This window comes from Amblyomma americanum, chromosome 1 (assembly GCF_052857255.1).
Source record: "Amblyomma americanum isolate KBUSLIRL-KWMA chromosome 1, ASM5285725v1, whole genome shotgun sequence".
In the NCBI taxonomy this organism is placed as follows: domain Eukaryota; kingdom Metazoa; phylum Arthropoda; class Arachnida; order Ixodida; family Ixodidae; genus Amblyomma; species Amblyomma americanum.
In genome coordinates this window covers 166,888,797-166,906,055 of record NC_135497.1, presented here as the reverse complement: position 1 = coordinate 166,906,055, position 17,259 = coordinate 166,888,797, and the positions used below count along the sequence as shown (strand labels likewise).

Below are 17,259 nucleotides of genomic sequence, written 5' to 3'. Positions count from 1 at the left end.
TGTATAGTGTCCCTTCCCCTACGCGCCATTCTTCAGGCGCTATTAAACAAAACTTCTCGTCATATGTAAAAAACAAACAAAATCGTTACGGATTAAGGGGGTGCCTTCGGAAAACCAAGGGGTGTGCACCCCCTCCCACCACCTCAAGAGGTATGGAGGGAAATCGCTGTGGCACACCGCTTGGGGCGCAAGTTCCTTGCATGCGCGCTTCGGTGCGGGCACCACGCTTCCCTGCGACTTTCTCTGCGAAACATAGAACGACTTGAACGTTCGTTGAAAAAAAAAACAGTAAATTCCGGTTATGCAACAAAGTCGACACCTGGCTTCGAGACAGTGTGTACGCGGTGGTATGTGAAATAGCAATTGCGATGTTTGTGTTAAGCTCTGCTTCCTGGGTGTGATCACAACGAACAATGTTTTATACTCTGGACTTCATACGTGCCTCTGCCCTGCCTCTTTTCAACAGTTACGTCAACATTCACAGCGCAACAAACCCACGGGCACGTAGGAGAAAACAACAGTGCTCTGTTATTATCGCCTATGTGCCCGTGTGTTTGTACCGTTGTGAATATTAATTGTGAGTACCCGCTAGCCCAAAAGTTACGTACTTTTACGTATTAGGCACGTATATTTGCACCTCTTGTTTTTCTTGCTTAAAATTGTACTCATCCAACATGCTTCAGGATGAGCGAATGGTGCCTGCGTACGTTCTCTTTGGCGTTCCATTTCTCTAGCTATCGCGGTGGCCTGATAAAGAGGGGGTCCCGCATGTTCCATAAGCGTGGCTAGCAGAGGAAAACGCAGGCAGGTTCCGGCCGTTTTGCATCCAAAGGCGAGATCACCGACAACTGCCATCCGGAGCAAAAGCGACCGGAATCCGAACCGCGGGCGAAGGCGGCGCTTAAGCTTCCAGTACCGCGGGCGGCAGAAGCACTCAGTCGTGGCGCCGGTAGGCGCGTTTGCTGTCGCCACCAGGCGCACCCGTTTGCCGCTTTTGGGGCGAAAGCGGAGGGACAAGTGAACCGTGGCGACGCGACTAGTTTGCTGTGCGCATAAAAAGCAACGTTGCTTGAAGTAGAGCAGCAGTAGTAAACTATACACTTAGCAGTTTTGAGAGCTTAGGCGAGGTTAGTACAGGCGTCGCACATTCGCGAGCAAGCAACTAATCTTGATGGAGTGTTCGAGACCTAGGCGCGCTTGGCCTCCGGGTGGTGCCCTACCCCGAGATGCGCTCCAAACGTGCCCAAAGGCGCCCGTCTTGTTTATGCCGCCCGCGATGCGGAAATAGTTGACCAGCGGCTGTTTACAGCTGTAACGACTGGGCGAGCGCGCGGCCGGCCGAGGGAGAAAAGCGGTCAAAACTTCCGGCCTGCATCGGCACGGCCGGTCTCAATAACGGCCGCTCACTTTCACCGCGCGCCGGCACAGAAACACGAAAGAAGGAACGGCAAGCGTTTCCTCCGCCATGACCTACAACAACGCGCGTGACGCAACCCGACGCCGGGCAGAAAATAAGCCCCGGCGGCCGAGAGGGAACGCGCCGAGAGCCTCCCCCCGAAGGAAAAGCAAAAAGCGGCCGCCCATTGGAGCCCGGTTACGTAGCGCCTGACGTAACTTGTGCCCGCGCGCGCGGCCCCTTCTTTCCGGCGGCACAAGTTTCGCTCGCTTCTCCGCTGGTGCGCTGCCGGGGACGCCGAGGAAACCGCCGACCAAGCGCCGGGCCCCGGCGGAAGACCATGTGGCCGCCCGGGCTGCCGCGGCACAGCTGCTCTTGGTAGCACGCGCAGCCGCCCTCCGTAGTCATGAGTCTGGAGCCGCTGCCACCCGGCCGCCATGTGGATACCTCCGGCCACCAGGTAACGAACGTCGCCGCACCTTCGTCCGGTGTCTGCCGACGGCCTGAGCGAGCGTCGGCAAACACTCGTACAAGGGCGACCCTCTCTTGGGACACGCGCGTCGGGCTGCCCCGGAGCAATGGTATTTCTCCAGGGCAGTACCAACGAGTCGCTTGCGCTGTCGACCAATGCGCCACTTCGTGTGCCGACTCTGCTCAGAAATTTGGGTCCGCGATAAGGCGAAAAATGATCCCGATGTCATGGCCACGCACTCGCAAATGACATGACCTAAAGTGTATGTACAGGTACAAGCAATATAAAAGGGAACACTTTGCTCGCAGATCCCCAGTTTTATTTTTTACTGTCGCGTCGAGCATGAAATAGTGGTATGAGGGTCATTCGTTCACAAGAAAGCCGCTCAGAAAAAAAAAAAAAAGAATGCTTGTTCTTCGTCCTTAGAGAGCAATAGCTGATCGCTTTTATATCAGGTGTTCTCTTTCATACTGCATCTACCTGCACTTCTGCAACAGTCGGGAGCCAGCTTAATTCCGAATGTGTAACTCCGGCTTAAACGTTACAGTACTGTCCAGTGGCAGCTACTCGCTTTCAGAAGGTTACAGCCTCCCGTGGGGATTTTTCAGTCTAAATTTGCTTACGGGATATTGAAACCATCCTGATATCTTCAGTTGTACGCGTTTTTAACGCATCTAAGCACTTCAACTCATCTGACGTGGGCTAAATACCACCGATACTATACTGCATACTCTGTCTCAGTTATTTGCCGCTGGTGTGCGAGTTCCAGCTGCAGAGTGCCAGACTCTCAAGAGGCCGAATAATCAAAGCATCTCACAAGCAAAACTGAAGCCGTATTCTGCAGCATCTCGCTTCATTTCCCTTCCTTTTCGTCCTTCTTTTTGGTGTCGTCTGCCACGGCCTACGTCACCGGGAAGGCGCGACCAATGGCAGAGAGCCAAAAGAAAGGAACATAAAAAGAAACGTTGCAAAATACAGCTTCAGTTTTTGACTGGCTCGCGTCCGTAACTTAGGCATTCGCGATCGCGATGAACGCCGGAACAGCACTTACACGGTCCCCGATACGCTGGCTTCCACTTTGGTGCCTGCGAATTTTGAAACGTAGTATATAGCTGACTGTAATACCTATTGCTTGGAACGCTGGAACAAATTCTGGCTTAGTACAGGAACATGTGGGATATATCGGTTCCGGTAATTCGTTCTGCCAAGCTGGCTGGCATTAACGGTGTCATCTGAAAGCTGCCAGCTTTTCTGTTGGATAATCTTCGACAGGATCGAAGCAAGGGGGCTTGCCAGTGGGACGGACGTTTTGCTTTAGTCATGGGATTAGCAGTTTTGGGGCGAACGCATAAATTAAGTTTGATGTTTACCAGAACATAATGTCATTCCTTCTTCACACTCCAAGCGTTCGAACCTTTGAATAATCGAGAACTCCATGCTTTTGCAGCGCATTGCAGAGTGGAGAGGGGGATAAGACAAAGTAAGGGCGGCATCGGCGCTGTGTCAGGTGCACTTTCTCTTGCCCTCCCTTCGCTCCTTGCACCGCAAAAGCATGTTTGAACCTTTACTGGAGTTGGTGTTATATTTTTTTAAATAAGGTTCATTGCTACAACCGAAATCCTCCTAAATTAGGCCAGAAATTCCTTAATTGCGACTCTTTTTTTCCCTGCTGCGGGTTGAAAACACCGCCAATGTGAAAAAAAAATGAGAATTCGGTCTCTAAATTCGTCTCAAAAAGCGCGAAAATGCCATTTTCGCCGAAATTTGCTCCTCAGATTCCATGAAGAACACAAAATTCCTCGAATGCAACATCAGAGTTCTTTTTATTTCCAGCCTGTCTTTGATCACGTGTACTTGGCAGAGCAGCAGATATATAGGTTCTTGCCGCACACAGCTCATTCATAATCCGGTGGGCCGGTTGTGACGACACCACAAGGTTATGTGACGTAGGTGGTCCACCTAGGTTGCCGGAGCTCCGGCCGCTCCTGCTGCGGTCACCGACGCCGACGGCGGATAATTTTTTCCGGCATGGCAGTACTAATGCTCAAGCGTTAAAAAAGTACAGATAAGAAAACGATACCGCAACTCAGCGTTTGGGTTTTAGGCCTGTCGCCTTTAATGTCACACTGAACACGAGCCCATTCGGTCGCGTAGAAAGTATAGGAGAATCGAAGGTCTACGCATCGCCCCTTGGAGGCTCCTCCTGTGCGCTTGGTTCAGCCGCTTGAAAGAGCAGTACGCGCGGTCCTGTTGTCAATACGAGCGGCTCAGCCGCTTCATGTCGTAGCTCCCCTAAAGAAAAATGAGCAATTACGAACATTGCAGTACATTTTTAGTGCCGAAATTGGGGAAATTTCGTCGACTGTCATCGAGAACGGTATGCAACGACTCCACAAAAGGCAAGCCGCACTGGGACGAAGCATCGACAGGATCATCACAGCAGCCAGCACCGTCCTACAAGCGCCTGCAGTTCCGAGCAGTGAGCTGGAAGAGCAATTTGACCTCCTTGTCGAACATTCAGAAGAGCTAAAATCAGTGAATGGCGGCATTGAGAAAACTATACACCTGCAGGAACTCGATACATAATTAGCTGCCTCGTCTGCGTACAGTGAGAAGATCAACGTAACGAAAACTGAAATCAAACGAGCCCTCTGAAACCAAACCTCTAGCGGAGGTCTATCTACAACCCCGTCGGTAACGGTAGGTATTTCTGAGCCTAACTCGCACTTTTGAGTCCGCGCCAGCGTCACCGCGAGCCTGCTACCGTCGGTAACGACCAAACTTCCTAAGCTGGAACACGCTAAGTTTAATACAGACGCGTTCATGGCAGAGATTTTGGAATCAGTTCGAGTCAACAATCCACAAAAACAGATCTTTGTCACCTGTCGCCAAATTCCAATATCTGGCAAGTTACCTCAACGGAAAGGCTGCCACGGGTATCGAAGGGTTAACGCTGAGCAATGAGAACTATACGAAGTCGCTGTAAAAACATTCACTAAAGATAAAAACATTCACTGAAAAATTTGGGAACGATGTGATAATTGAAGAATACATGGCGGCGGTTGCTGGGTGTTCACCCGGTACACACCGTCCTCGACATAGAAAGGCTCAAGACCCTTTATAAGGATGAGATTCAGTCAGGAGTCCGAAGCCTCGAGGCACTGGGCGTTACATCGAGCGTGTACGGCGTGTTGTTGCTGACAGTCCTACGAAAGAGCACCCCAGATCAGCTTTGCCTTGAGGGTACTAATGAAAGAAGGCTACCACTGCAACCGCGCCCCCAAAACGACCTTCAAGATTTCTTCTATTTGTGAAGAACGGAAGTAGAGAGCAGAGAGAAGGAGCACAGGGAAGCAGCCGCCAGTTGCAAAGTATGGATGAGGTCAATCCTGAACGAAAAGACGCCACCTGCAGCAGCAGACTTCTCTGTAAAGGGCATCAAGTCACAGTGCACATTTTGTGTGCGGTAGATCACGGCAGTGTGCGCGGCGTCCGCTGGACATGCAAAAGGAAATCATGGCCAAAGAAAGAAAGTGCTACAAATACGCAAAGAAGAATAACCGGGCAGCTGAATGTAGAACAGTGAAGTACCCCAGGTGCGCGAAATGCTCCTCCCGGCAGCCGTCTGCGATCCCATCAAGTCGACACCACCTCCTTCCAGAAACGATTCTGCACCTTCCCTGACTGTCGTGCAGTCATGGTTACAGGTGGCACAGACTAACGGCGCGCTTCTTGAGACGGCGCAAGCCTGGACAGAATAAAAACAAAAGCGCGCCTTGGTGAGAATTGTGCTCGATGGTGGCAACCAGAGAGCATTCCTAAGGCAGGAGGTTTCCCGGCGTCTCAAGCTTCGAGTGGTGGGAGAGGAGCGTCTCGCCATCCGCACGATTGGGACCACCAAAGCAAGCTTCAAAACATCTCGCCGTGTGGACCTATGGCTACGAAGCCGGCACAACGACATAGTGACTGTATGATTCGATCCAAAACCTTCGAGGTTCCAGAGATTCCCGGGTACTTTCTGCCCCTTGTACCAGCCTGGCTGCAGAATAAGGGCTCCAGCTCGCTGACATTGTCCCCATCAACTGAACACCGGAGTATGTCTCCTGATTGGCGCCGATCACTACTGGGACGTAACCACCGGAAATGTCAAGCGGGTTGCCGCGGAGACCATCTTTGGATGGACGGTGTCAAGAACGACAGCGACGACATGTTTGACGATCACCGGAGTCATGCGCGTGTTGCTGACCACCGAAGACGACAACGGCGACCTCTCCATGCAGCTCAAGTCGTTCTGGGAGCTGGAGCACATTAAAATAGTCGGCACAGAAACCACACAGATGGACGGATATTCTTCGAGGCTTCCGAGAACATGTCACTTACAAAGAGTGCCGTTATCAGGTCGCCCTGCCTTTGAAGAAGAGTGCCTCAGATATAGTAGTCAACAGAGCGACAGCTGTTCACAGGATTCGGTCGTTAACGACAAAACTGATACGAAATGACGACGACACGCAAGCTTACGACCAAGCGCTGGGGGAATACCTGGTCGCTGGGCACGCTGTGGAGGTCCACGACAACGTTGAGTCCCCAAAGGGACCTACTCATTACCTCTCGCATCGAGGCGTTGTCAGACCGACAATAGAGACAACTGAGTGGAGTGTTGCTTTTGACGCCTCCTCGAGCGCGCGGGTCAGCTCTCGCTAAGTGACGTTCTCTCGGCTGGAGCTAATTTTGCTCTAAACTTCTCAGGCATTCTCATCAGACTCCGAACCCACAGCATTGCAGTCATGTCGGACACAAAAAAGACGTTCCTTCAGGTGCAGGTCATTGAGAGTGGCCGTGACGCCCTGCGCTTTCTATGTATGGTACAAGCGAGCACTTAAGCTAAGCAGTCAGAGGTGATACCTTCAGGGCAACATTAAGCCCATGCACTTCTGCTCACTGCATGCTACCCTGAGATACCGCATATATAGGGTTAGCGCAAAGCAGGTATGAGAGCATCAAAGGACATCGCAGCGATGTTTCGGGCGATGAGGGGAATAGTGGTTTGGGGAATATCTCGGCAAAAACAGAATATTTTGGAGATTTATTGTGGAAAGAGTGCCATGAACGGGGCGGCTACTGGAAAAGAATGGTCCGGACCGACAAAGCCTGCATTCGCAAGACACTTGGAAGAAGCTGCGTAGATTTCGAGAGCCTTTGCACTGTTCTCACAGAGATCTAGGCGGGTGTAATTCCCGCCCCCTTTGCCTTTTACTTACGCTGGCGCCAAGTTTAATAATGAATCAACAACTCGCCCAACTTTCTGCATTACTTGAAGCCCCTTCATACGTGTACTCGGATGCGGAGGGGCTAATTTCTTTGTCGGTCGTCAGCTCACAGCTCTTCCGTCCACACCTGCAACCACTCCGACAGATTCAACGCGGAGAACACTAAAAAGAAAATGGAACCACCGCGTCGCACTTGTCGATTCTGTTCTGGAAACGGTGGAGACGCGAGTACCTTTTAGAACAAAGGTCCGCGCACTTGACGAGACCTACGCAGCAGTGAAGTGTAACGAAAGGCGACATTGTGCGTCTCGGCGAATAACCAATGCCCCGCCAAATGTGGTCGATCGGAGCGTCGCCGAAACCTTCTTACGGAGGGGCGGGAGTGTACGCGCCTGCAAGATTGCGCTCACAAACAACAGGGCGCTTCGCCGACCAGTGCCGGCTCTCTTCCCTCTCGAACACCGAGTCCGGGATGCTCCGCACACAGCACCACGAGGTGGAGCTCATTGCGGGCCAGGTTGTAGAAAATAGGAGACTGCCCTGAGGATAAGCAAAGGAAGACTGGTGAAGCGGACGAAACAGGCCTCCCACGCCGTAGAGCCGTAGAGCGTGAGGCGACAGCGTGACGCCCGGCCAATCTAGGAGGCGTTGACCCTGCCGGCTCAAATTCAAGCGTGGTCCTCTTTGCCTCTCTTTCTGCCACAGCATACGCGCTCCCTGTTTCCTCTCTCCCATTTTCCCCATTTTTTTCATGTGTTTTCTTTTCCTTCTGTTCAATCCTTTGTAAATAAACCAGGCAGAATCGAACGTGCCTCGTGTGCCCCGCCGTTCGAACGACTCTCCGCGCTGTGGCTCAGCCGTTTCGTGTCGTAGCTCCCCTAAAGAGAAGACGAGCTGTTACGAACATTTCACTGGGCGTTGCTTTATTCTCCTTATTTTCAACCACGCAGTTTGCTCACTTAAAACCAGCAGCAGAGAAGAACCATACCAACTAGCTCAACAGTCCACCTTACTCACGCAGTTTGATTCACGTTTTCGCTGTCGATAACAAACGAGGGAGCTCTTTATGAAGGGATGCTGACCTCGCCTTGGAACGCATAATGTTGACATAGCGTGGAGTAGGTTGCGGCGTCGGCACGTGTCGTGATTTTTCTGCAGAAGCTGTTGGACAAGCAGCGAACAACGCGTAGCCAAGAGCATCGACGAAAACGGAGTCTCGAGGATTAAAGCACGACGTTCTCAGAATGACACCGGGTACGGCTACAGTTCTCCTGCTGCATCAAACGAGGTATGGGGGGTGCCGAACGAATGCTTTGATCAGTTATGGATGAGATTCAGGGAGACGTATATAAACGAATAAAACCGGGCTTTATGCTGGCTATGCTGGCCAAGTATACTGGAGCGATCGAGCCTTAGGTGCGTCATTCGGAAGAAGAAGATGAGGCACCCTCCTGATTACCCTGATTACGGCTATAACGGGCTGAGCGATGGGCGACGTAGGATGTCGCATACAGGCACCCGCCTTCTAAGCAGGCTGATCATACAGTAACGAGCAAATGGCTCACGAAGTGGCCTCTCTACAGCGGCTATTGGCGCGCTACGACGTTTCAGCGCAGCTACAGAGTGGCGGAAACGAGGAGCGAAATTAAGAAGACGGTGCCGCATGTGTATGCCAGCCGTTCTTCATAATATCGATGTTTTGCCGTGCGAGCCCGATCGCTTTGGAGGGGTTTGCTTCCGCTCCTTTACACAGGGGCCACCTTTAGCATGCCGGGGCCAGACCTCCAAGTTCTATGCGCTGTTCTCTATTTTGTTTCTGCCTGCGTTCTGTATCCAAGTTATCTGTCGTAGATTCTTGATTCACCGGTGCTTTGGCAATTGCGAATGGCCGGTGCACGGGCATTGGCCACTCATAAGCCGATGTTTTGCACGAAGACAACTCTGCGAGTGCGGGACCAGAGCGAAAAGATGAAGGCTATCCGAAAGGACCGTCCAAGGGACAAATACGCTCGAGGCTGAAAGGGAAGGGCACTCCGTCGCTGTGGTTAGACGTCCACGTGCGCTTTGTGCGCAAGAGGAGGAGATGAGGCGGCGACGACTAAGCATATAAGAAAAAAAAAAAGGTGGAAGCGTTATGCGATGCGAGTCACTTGTGAAACTTGCCGCTAGAATATGGCTCGCATAAGCTCACGAAGCGCGTATCACAGGTACCGAATTGTTGCGGGCACACATCCGTACCTTCCCATTGCTCGCTGCACTACCCTTTAGTCTCATTTGAATCTTTTTTTTTTCTTTTAACGTCCAGAAGCGACACATGGACTGTGAGAGACGCTGTAGTGGAGTGCTCGTTATTCATTTAGACCATGTGCGGTGACATCGCACAGCACATGGACATTTTTGTATTTCCCCTCCATCGAAATACGGCCGCCGCGGCAGGGACCGCACCCGCGACCTTTTGATCAGCAGCCGAACGCTGTAACCACTGAGCCAGCGCGGCGGGTCTGGAAGCTTTTTTCTAAAGATTATTACAGGAATTTGTTTTGCACGTTCCTTTTGAGAGAAATGCACAAGCTACATCAACACAGCATCAACGGCAGCAGCGCACATGCATTCGTTCACGGTGCGCAGGAGGTGAATGCCCCCGTGAGCTGCGCGTGGTCGAGCCGGCTCCCCGAAATAGACTGGAGATCTGAACTTTATGGTGTATCGCCGGAGCTGTTTTATTTACGTATGTCGCTCATACTGATGGCCCTGTTTTCTAATCTCCGCCTTTTTCTTTTTTCGTGGCATAATTATAAACCGTCTGAATAATTTCTGGGTGCAATGGTAACGTTGTTTCCTGTCAGACTATCAAGAATACGCTAAATGCTATTAAACAGACGCTCAGCGTTGCTAAAAAGTGAGATTAGAAACCACAACGACATGCCTTTAACTGTTAAGAGGTACTGTCTCTTATTTTTAGTTACGCCCCGCCTGATACAGTTAAGCCGCTATTTAAAATGTTGCCTGCTCAAAGGACATGTTTTCTTAAATATTTTTTTATTTTTCTGTTCTTACGATGCCACAAAGTGGTGATATTACTGCTCTGAAATGATTATATTTATACTCCAAGAGCTGCTCCAAAATCGATCTGGGCTGCCCCACCCCTGTACAGTCTGGTATTTCTGCTGTGCGCACGGTACGGAGAGCGTCTCTGTAACCGGGTGGTTCTGGTTCTGAGGAAAACTGAACCATTAACTTCGCAGCTCTGTCCGCGCCGCTGCTCACATAAGGGGGGGGGGGGGGGGGGGGGTGAATTATGATCCCGCCTTTCAGCCATTTCGTTCAACTGTACGGACCACAGTAGCTACGAAGAGATGCGTTGCGTGCAGTGCAAACTTTGAATTACCTTCGGCATCTTTGAAACCAAAATTCGTAGGGAGCGTACACGGCAGGTGCATCCTTGATACGTCAGAAATTTAGGCACGTTTTGCAGTCATCGCGGTAACTATGGCTTGATTATTTCTTGTTCACGTCTCTCGCGGTAGTTAGCGGATTTCAAGTTTCTTTTGGATGTATGAGATATAAAAAAAAAACAATCTACCACTGTCCTGCTCACTGCCGTCGCTCTGTCAGTGTACAGCCATTTGAGTCCGCATGAATGATGCATGCTAACAACCGAGAAAACTGGCTTCGGCACCTGGTATGTCGTATGCATGAAGAAAATAAAAGTGTAAAGAGGCGATCCTTATGGTAATCTATAATATACGCAGTTCTGAACACTTCATTTTCTCTTTTACATGAGGCATATATTTCCGTCGCCGGTGATGAGTTTCCTCTGTGCCTAAGTCTGTACCGCCACCTCTACGTATTGCCTACAGCCATAACAGAGGACAACAAACGTTTTTACGGCCAAGATAATGTGTTTTCTGGTGCGCGCCTTGGGAGGGGTCGAGATAAACACCAGAAACAAGATGCCGGTGGCACCATTAAGGATCGACATGCGCTTCGCGTGCGAGGCGGGATCCAATAGCCGGCCTATTCGGCCCGTGTCGTCCTTGGAAGGTGGAAGAAGGTTCCGTCCTATAGCCATCGATTCCGCGACGTATCTGACCGTCGAGAGTAAATGTCGCTCGCTGCCTGCATGCGAGGCGGCTCGCGCGTTAGGGCAAAAGAGCACTTGTCCGTGAAGCGAGCGCGAAACCTCGCCAAGGTGGTGTGACTGCCGTCTGAAACCTGCACTGTTTGAAGGTGCCCGACGCACGAGGAAGACCTGCGGCCATTGATGCGAGGTCGGCGATCGCGCAAAAAACCTTGTTTCGCTCGAGCCTGTCTTCGCGCAGCAGCCAAGGTCGGAAATGGGCAGGAAACGAAATGTGGTGATTAGGGTAAGAGGAATGCAAGGGTGCCGAGACCTTCGGTCTCTTCTTTCCGCTAATAACGGTAATTATCGCGTTCGATGGAGATCATTTCTGCGAGAGTCGCATAGTCGCGAGGCCGCGTTAGCGGCGACTCGCGCGCGCTAAGGCATTAGGGTGCGGATGCTTGTCTCGCATGTGACGTCTCCGAGAGCCCGGAAGCCGAGGTTCCGCCGCGCCGCTATCAAAGGATCCGGTGTTCGAAGCGATTAAGGAACGGACGACCATCCGAGGCCGTTGGCAGCGGCGAGAACGGGGAATATATTCGAAGAATCGTCATTTCTCGAAGAGAAAAAATAATCACCATTAACGAATTTTCTTCACTCCTCTATAGCGCTTTACAAAGCAGGGCGGAAATGACCTTTATGACAGAAGAAGGTTGGAAAAACGACCTTTACTTCCGCGTTAAAGCGAGACATGATTCTCGACGGCGCGAAAAGAGTAAGAGGCGACGCATTGTGCCGTTGTGCGCGTTTGCAGAATGGAGAAATAAAGATACTCGGATGCATCGCCCAAGCAGACAGTCCACTTTGAGCGCACGATGGGAGCAGGAAACGGGGGAGGGTGTTGAGAAGAAGAGAGTAGGATGCCTACTCTCAAAACGAGGGGACTTGGTTTCGAAGTGAAGTTGTTTTTTTTTCCTCTTTTTGGAACCGAACCGCACTCGGCGCGACTCGTCCAGACTTGTGACATTGGGGGGACACAGGCGCGTAGCCACTCGGCTCGCCTCCAGGCGCCGAGTGGCTATGGCGTCGAACGGACAGCTCGTCTGAGTCGCCGGGTGGACCGAGGACGAAAACTGCGACGGCTATTGTCGGAGAGATTGGCTGCGCGTGTGAGAAGCGGCCGTTCTTCGGGGAAGCAGCGAGTGTTGACAGCCGGGCACCGAGCCACGAGCGATCCAGCGATGAATGCCTCGCGGCGTGGCGCGTCTTTGAGCGAACAACAACGTCGCCGGCCGCAAGAACCGGCACGACCGTGTTCTCGGCGAGCGTACCATCACGGGCGTAGGAAAGCGAAAAGAGAACGGAGGGCGGTGGTGAGAGGCGCTATTCGAAACGAGTACGGAAAGGCGCGCGCCGCTTCCGCTGGTCGCGCCTCGCCCTCGCGGCAGCTCGGTCGGCGCAAAAAATGCGGCTCCCTGACGACGCGCTACTGGGGAGGCTGCCGGGGCCGCCTCGCGACGCAGACGCGACCACGCGTCCGGCGCTGTTACCACATGCCGTTACCACCGCGGCAGTCTTGTCACCTTCTGCAGCGCTCAAAGAGAGTCCCGAGACACTTTACCGGACGAGCATTTCTTTTCTGTAGGGGATGATATGCCGACAGTCAAGTCTTGGTTACAAACGGTGTCTTCCAAGGCGCGGCTAAAGGAAACACGCATTACCTGGAGCGGCTGCGTTGGCATCAAGGCTGAAAAATTGGCTCAAAAAGAAAACAAGATGCGCCACTTATAAAGTTCCATATTTGTGAACAATGGCGTGTAAAAAGCTTTTGTAATAGTTTTTGGATGGAGCAGAGTGTGGAACTGAATTGCCGTGTTATGTTTACCCTGCCGCATGTAGATCCAATATACGCCGGTCTTATCCCGAGCTACTCCTCATTTTTATTTCATCATTCGGAAATAAGGGCAGAAAACTTTTTTTTTTTCCTTGCGCGTTCAAACATACAGCGAAGTTTCCATTCTCTGGAAAATGGTGTTGACTTTCACTCGTGCGAATGCTTACATTTTCACTGCTCGTCTCCAACTGTGACCTTTGGCCGCGTGTCCTCCGAAAGCTATTTTCGTCCTCCTGTCTAGTGTTACACTTGCTTCATTCCGTGCGCGAGCGGCGGGCGTAAACGGCAGCAATTACCGGCCGCCTCGAGGGACTTTATTCTCGCGTAGTAGCACCATCGATTCACGGGGATTTTAATCTAAAACTTTGAAGGGCGGCGCTGCGACCGCGTCCGTTCTCCTCAATCGATGGGACATCCTCGGGATCGCGCTCGCGGGGACGCGACCCGCGCTTGAGCAGCCAGCCCAGCGTCCGGTGAAATGTTTGATCCGCGTAGGCGTCTGCAGAGCTCCGCCGCGCTGCTGTCGCGCCGCGGGGCCTCTATTTCGGTCGCATGGCCTTGGGCCCGCAAAATAGCAGCGCCCAGTTTCGGGCCTGTGCACCGGAGCTCTCCGGTCTCCCGACGAGGCTCCTTCGCGGCGGCGACACGGCCTTCGTCCGACGCTGTGCATCTCATCAGGGCAGCCGCTGTTCTCTCCGCGTACCTCCTCCCCCGTACAGCGTCACTCGGAGCAGTGTTCAATGCCTGTAACAGCCGGGTATGGCGTGCCCGGGGGAGCCATGAAGAGCGTCATCTAATCCTGTCAGATGTTCTGGCCTCGTGGCGTTAGAGACGATTCAAAACGTACTCTGCGTTCATAGACTATAGCGTGATGCTCCGTTCCATTCATGCGCAAAGAATGCTCAAATTTAGCTTATCACGTGACACGACGCTTCGCCGTAGGCATCCCTGTATGTTATTTACTTTTTTTCAGCGCATCGGAGCTTGAGAGCAGCAAAGTGCTGGGCCACACGCACTTCGAGGAGGGCACAATGTTTTCTGCTTCGACGAAAAGCAGCGCGTACGTGTCTGAGAGCGTTCACGACGTAGAAACGAAGGCTTTCCTTGATATCCTTAAAATTTCTAGTCTGATTCGTACTACGCTTCTGAGGAGTAGAAAACAAAATCGTTTGCATGCGCGCGCTTCACGTTTCCTTTTTTTTTTTTCAGACGTGTCAGTGGATAAGCGAATCGTATTATAACGCACATGCGTATTGTGGCGCGAATCTTGAGGCAGAGGCAGTTCACGGCGGCTTGCAGTGAACTCATGCATTTGCCTTTCACGACCATCACAGCCATTGTCTGGTGCTAATTCACGCGCAGAACTTGGCATTGCTGCTTCCCTGTTGTTCATCAGTAGAGCATCAATAAACCATCAGTACGAAGACCTGCCGTTTTAGCTATGACGAACGGGTAAATTTTGGATTCAGACGGGTTTGCCGTGTATGTTGGCGGACCTCGTCTGCTAATGTGCCCTTCTTGGGTACTTTTGTATTATGCTTTTCTTTGCACACCTTGCTGATAAGCTTCTAAGACTCGGCGTGGCTGAAGGTGACGCAAACGTACACGGCAGTGTTACGCTTGGTTGACCATCGCCAAACGGTGAGAAAAAAAGGGGTTCTGGTGTGATAGCTTGTGCGACAATACTCTAGAAAGTACAGGCAAAGCGTTTGCTACAAAGTATAGGCGAAGCCTTTGCCTCCGCTGTCCACCACCGGACGTGAGCTGCCAAGTGAGCTACTCAACGAACGGCGTGGGACAGAGAACTCGTTTGACTGACGGCGTATACGGCACGCGCTGCTTACGACACAGCCATCAGGCTAGTTCGGAACGTGCGGCACAACGGACGAATGGCACGCCTCTTTCCCGAGGCACGCTGTCAGTGACGGTTTGTGCGTTGCGAGATGGAAGGCGAGGAGCGTATACCGCTATTGTCTCTCTCTCTCTCTCTCTCTCGGTTGAAAGCTTGCCTCGGGTTGCAACATGGTTTCTTGCTCATGGTCATTGCGCGGAAAGACGCATTAACGATGACAGCAGTCGGAAAGCGTCACGTCAACTGTTCGTAGCAGTAATGAAAGACCGATTCGGAACGTTGCAATTGCGGATGTCGATCACTAAGAGACAAGGAACGACTGCCTGCGATCGCGCCGATATTTCTTCAACGAGGAATGAGTGTACGTGCGGCTTGGATCTCACCCGTGCGCGACCTGCTCCGCGCATCTGTTTCGAGCGCGTGCAAAACGCGCCTCATTTCACGACGACGCCCTCCGAATCCGACAAGAGAGAGTAAAGCGAGAATGGCCGTTCCTCCTCGGCCCCTTGTCTCAAGTGCGGCGAGAAGAGATTAATAAGTGCCGACCTGACTTGGTTGCCGAAACATCCATTCTCTTTTCGCACGGAGCGGTCGTCCTTTGTTGCGGCGCTGGATGGGGCGTTGCGTGCCCCTTGTTTTGATTGTCTGCGGGAGGAACGCGGCTGGGAGCGCTCTTTGGGCAGTGCCTTTGTGGCGTTCCGCGTCCGGCTAGATAAAAACAAATTAGGCTTCCGCTGGTGCTCTCCGCTGAACGCCGGCTTCATTTTTCACACTTAAGAACGACTGGGCGCAGCTTTTATCTCCGCTGGCTCCCTCCCTTACTTCCATCTCCTTCGCAGACTTCCCTCTTGAGCGACAGGAAAATGTTGCGAAAATGATAATCTTTGTTGCGGAGTACACGCACGCACCGCCGAGCGCTCGCGAAAATTAGCCCACCCGCGACACGCGACGCTTCTTTCGGCGTGCAGCCCTCTCTCTCGTTAGGGCTAGCCGCGCGGTGCTTTAATGCGGATCCTTTTGAAGCTGTCGAGTCGAGCACATTGTGTCGCGAAGGCGTTGTTGGCGCTGCCTGGGGCCGTGAAGGCGCGGTCGTGCGCCGCCGTCCGCGCCCACAGCGGCCAGGTAGGAGGAAGCGGCCGCCCGCCCCTAGACATGTCAATGCCGGGTCATGCTTGGCTTGTCGCTCATCGCCGACGGCGACCGCGATGGCGGCAGCAGCCGCCTGGGTGCCGCCGGGGGCCAGCGCTTTGGGCGCAGCGCCAGGTATTGTCGTGGCACGCGCCGCCGCAGAAATCGGTGGCGGCCTTCGGCGCGGGGGAGGGGGTCACCTGCACAAGCGCTTCCCTGCACGTGCCGCATATGTCGGAAGGCAAGTGCTCGCCTAATGCGCAGCCACGGCCCCCAAAGTGTAGCGCGCGTCCGCTCTTGTGCCGGACCGATGTCGATGGGCGGGGCAACAATCACCCGCAGCAGGTAGCCGCCGGTCCGGGCCCGCTTCGCTTGGAGTCACAACCGGAAGTCGCAAGTGTACATTAGCTGCGAATATCACCGGGGTGCCCGTTCGCAGTAAAGGCTGAACTGCGCGTATGCGCCTTCTCGCGTTACCTTCTTCCACTGGCGATTGACTGAGGGCAGAACACAAGGCTGACGGCCGTCGACCAATGAAACGTGGTAACGTATGCCCTTCGATGCGTAATGAGCTGCGGTTAAGCGCCGGTGCTTCGATCGGCAGATGGTCGGGCGACCGACGGGGAGCAGGGCTTAATTTTCTCACAACAGAAAGCAGGCGACTCTGGCATCTCCAGCAGGATGCCCTGCCTGTACTGGACGCCAAGCAGAAAGCAAGGTTAGAACACGGAGAAGGACAATGGCAGTGTCGTGCGCATTCATAGAGGCACATGCGCTAGTTGACCCTGGGTCCGAATATGCTCACCCACGTGCAAGGCGGTGCACATATAGAGAGCCGAATTATTAAGAGCAGCGAGGGAAGTTGTTACACTGCGCACGACGGTTCATCAGCCCTATCCTCAGTTTTATTTTTATTTTTCAGCAATAAAAACGATGCGATTATCTGACAGCGCCCGAACGAGTTTTCCATGGTGTATATGAAAACAAGCGATTCACCTATGCACTCGGAAAATGAAGGGTAGCTTATCACCTGGGCTGCACTACCTTTCAAATACGTCAGTAGCAAGCACGGTTCTTCGCAACACCCGTGTGCTTGGTAATAACTTTGATGCCCTCCGTTCAGATGGCATCCCTCGGCGTCCACGAGAGCCCTTTTCGAGCGTAGTCGTAAATAGCGTTCCACTTGC

At 52.6% G+C, this 17,259-nt stretch overlaps 1 protein-coding gene across 2 annotated transcripts in view; it reads left to right on the top strand.

Moving 5' to 3' along the window:
• The first annotated feature begins 1,639 nt into the window (after window positions 1-1,639).
• The window catches only part of LOC144114141 (E3 ubiquitin-protein ligase MARCHF8-like), a 155,869-nt gene continuing 140,249 nt past the window's right edge, over window positions 1,640-17,259 (top strand). Inside the window, exon 1 of one of the 2 annotated variants that reach the window (XM_077647653.1) lies at window positions 1,640-1,856. In XM_077647653.1, coding sequence (XP_077503779.1) covers window positions 1,803-1,856 — 54 coding nt within the window. In that variant the 5' untranslated portion in view covers window positions 1,640-1,802. The remainder of the gene's footprint in view (window positions 1,857-17,259) is intronic. The other variant, XM_077647654.1, reaches the window with a different exon arrangement.